General features: G+C 79.0%; 2 protein-coding genes across 3 annotated transcripts in view; both read left to right on the top strand.

Moving 5' to 3' along the window:
• LOC104842715 (putative uncharacterized protein FLJ35645) overlaps window positions 1-242 on the top strand; it is a 1,060-nt gene extending 818 nt beyond the window's left edge. The window contains exon 3 of the mRNA XM_010585228.1: window positions 4-242. Coding sequence (XP_010583530.1) covers window positions 4-242 — 239 coding nt within the window. The remainder of the gene's footprint in view (window positions 1-3) is intronic.
• The window catches only part of SIAH1 (siah E3 ubiquitin protein ligase 1), a 19,486-nt gene that overhangs the window by 633 nt on the left and 18,586 nt on the right, over window positions 1-267 (top strand). The gene's annotated exons all lie outside the window — the stretch shown is intronic.

Genomic DNA, 267 nt, shown 5'->3' on the forward strand with positions numbered 1-267 from the left:
GAGGAGTAGTCCGGGACAAGGCCCCGCCGCGGCCTAAGCGCAGCCTGGGCGTCCGGTTTCCTGCTGGCGGCCGGGCCTCGCGATGGGGGCCGCGGCAGCCTGGCCCGAGGGAGCGAGGCGCGGCGGGCCCGTCTCCTCCCCGGCCGGGCCTGCGGATCCCGAGGGAAGGAGGAAGGAAGCGGCCCCGCGCGGGCGGCGGCCGCCTCCGAGCCCTTCTGCCGGGCTATTGTGTGCCAGGCTGAGGCGGCGGCCCAGCCCGGCCCGGCC

This window comes from Haliaeetus leucocephalus, unplaced genomic scaffold (genome assembly GCF_000737465.1).
Source record: "Haliaeetus leucocephalus isolate CR32 unplaced genomic scaffold, Haliaeetus_leucocephalus-4.0 Scaffold92, whole genome shotgun sequence".
Taxonomy (NCBI): domain Eukaryota; kingdom Metazoa; phylum Chordata; class Aves; order Accipitriformes; family Accipitridae; genus Haliaeetus; species Haliaeetus leucocephalus.